Source organism: Plectropomus leopardus, unplaced genomic scaffold (assembly GCF_008729295.1).
Source record: "Plectropomus leopardus isolate mb unplaced genomic scaffold, YSFRI_Pleo_2.0 unplaced_scaffold8105, whole genome shotgun sequence".
Classification (NCBI taxonomy): Eukaryota; Metazoa; Chordata; class Actinopteri; order Perciformes; family Serranidae; genus Plectropomus; species Plectropomus leopardus.
The window spans coordinates 1-1,224 of NW_024689299.1; the positions used below are offsets into that span (position 1 = coordinate 1).

General features: G+C 47.6%; 1 protein-coding gene across 1 annotated transcript; it reads right to left on the reverse strand.

Moving 5' to 3' along the window:
• Positions 1–6: 6 nt before the first annotated feature.
• On the reverse strand, positions 7–833 carry LOC121940244 (cleavage and polyadenylation specificity factor subunit 3-like). The gene is made up of 3 exons (XM_042483057.1): positions 685–833; positions 456–564; positions 7–247 (listed from the first exon to the last, which is right to left on the reverse strand). The coding sequence occupies exons 1-3, from the start codon at positions 808–810 to the stop codon at positions 141–143; spliced, it is 342 nt and encodes a 113-aa protein (XP_042338991.1). The 5' UTR covers positions 811–833; the 3' UTR covers positions 7–140.
• Between the last annotated feature and the right edge of the window lie 391 nt (positions 834–1,224).

Consider the following 1,224-nt stretch of genomic DNA (forward strand, 5'->3'; position numbering starts at 1 on the left):
GTGTCTGTAGTTGATGATGAATGTGTCTGTAGTTGATGATGAACGTGTCTGTAGTTGATGATGAATGTGTCTGTAGTTGATGAATGTGTCTGTAGTTAAATGATGAACGTGTCTGTAGTTGATGATGAATGTGTCTGTAGTTAAATACCTGCGAGGCTGCGCAGCTGGCTGACGAGCAGAGAGATGGGTCCGGTGTACGGGATGGCCTGAGTCTGCGTCACAGTGCTCATACACAGATCTGTGTAGTCTGAACAAACACACAGAAACACACTGAAGAGAACAACAACGCTTCAAAACACACACACACACACATACACACGCACGTGCGCACGCACGCACGCACGCACGCACACACACACACGCACGCACACACACACACGCGCGCGCGCGCACACACACGCGCACACACACACACACACACACACACACACACACACACACAGGGTGTTACTGACTGGAGAGGTCGGAGGGCGACACGATGTGATAGTTGAAGTTTCTTTTGACGAGGATCCCGGAGACTCTCTGACCCTGAGTGCACTTCCTGTCCGTCAGAGAGCCCATTACCTGCAGCAGAGCATGCTGGGAGTTAACAGTGCAATACAACGCAGCTGATCGATCAAACTGATCGATCGAACTCACAAACTGATCGATCAAACTGATCCGGCGGAGCGTGTTCACACGAACCTTTGCCAGTTTCTCTCCTCTGAAGTTGAGCGTGACGGTCTCTGTGTTTCGCGGGTTGTGGACTTCAATGTGGACCTCGTCGTTGTCTTCGTACTCGCGGATCAGAGCCGCCTTCAGACGGGCCATCTCGTTCTGCTCGCCGTGGACCAGAATCTGCAGACCAGAACACGACGTTATTTTCCCACAGACTGCAAAAGTTTACATGAGGGCAGAATTCAAAATGCTGCAGAAAATTCAGTTTGTCAGATAAAATTCTGAAATGTTACACAAACTCAAAGTCTGACGACGTCCTGCAGCAGGTCTGTGTCAACTGAGCCAAAAACATGAATCAGCTTAATTCGTCTGACAGTCTCTGATAAAAACAGAGTGACGGACTTCAGCATTTGTTCCACAGTGAAGTGTGCTAAAGTGATGAATGATTTGTTATGAATTTTCAGACTTTTTAAGTTTGGCATGTGACTGGGCCTGTGTGCAGAGTTTGCTTCATTATGACGCATAGGAAGCTGCATTTCCTCTGAATAATAAATAATAATAAATATT

Coding starts and splice junctions, on each gene's coding strand:
- LOC121940244 (XM_042483057.1), bottom strand. CDS start 810: ATGGCCCGTCTGAAGGCGGCTCTGATCCGCGAGTACGAAGACAACGAC. Junction 565..684: donor GAGGAGAGAAACTGGCAAAG/GTTCGTGTGAAC, acceptor GCTCTGCTGCAG/GTAATGGGCTCTCTGACGGA. Junction 248..455: donor GTCGCCCTCCGACCTCTCCA/GTCAGTAACACC, acceptor GTGTTTGTTCAG/ACTACACAGATCTGTGTATG.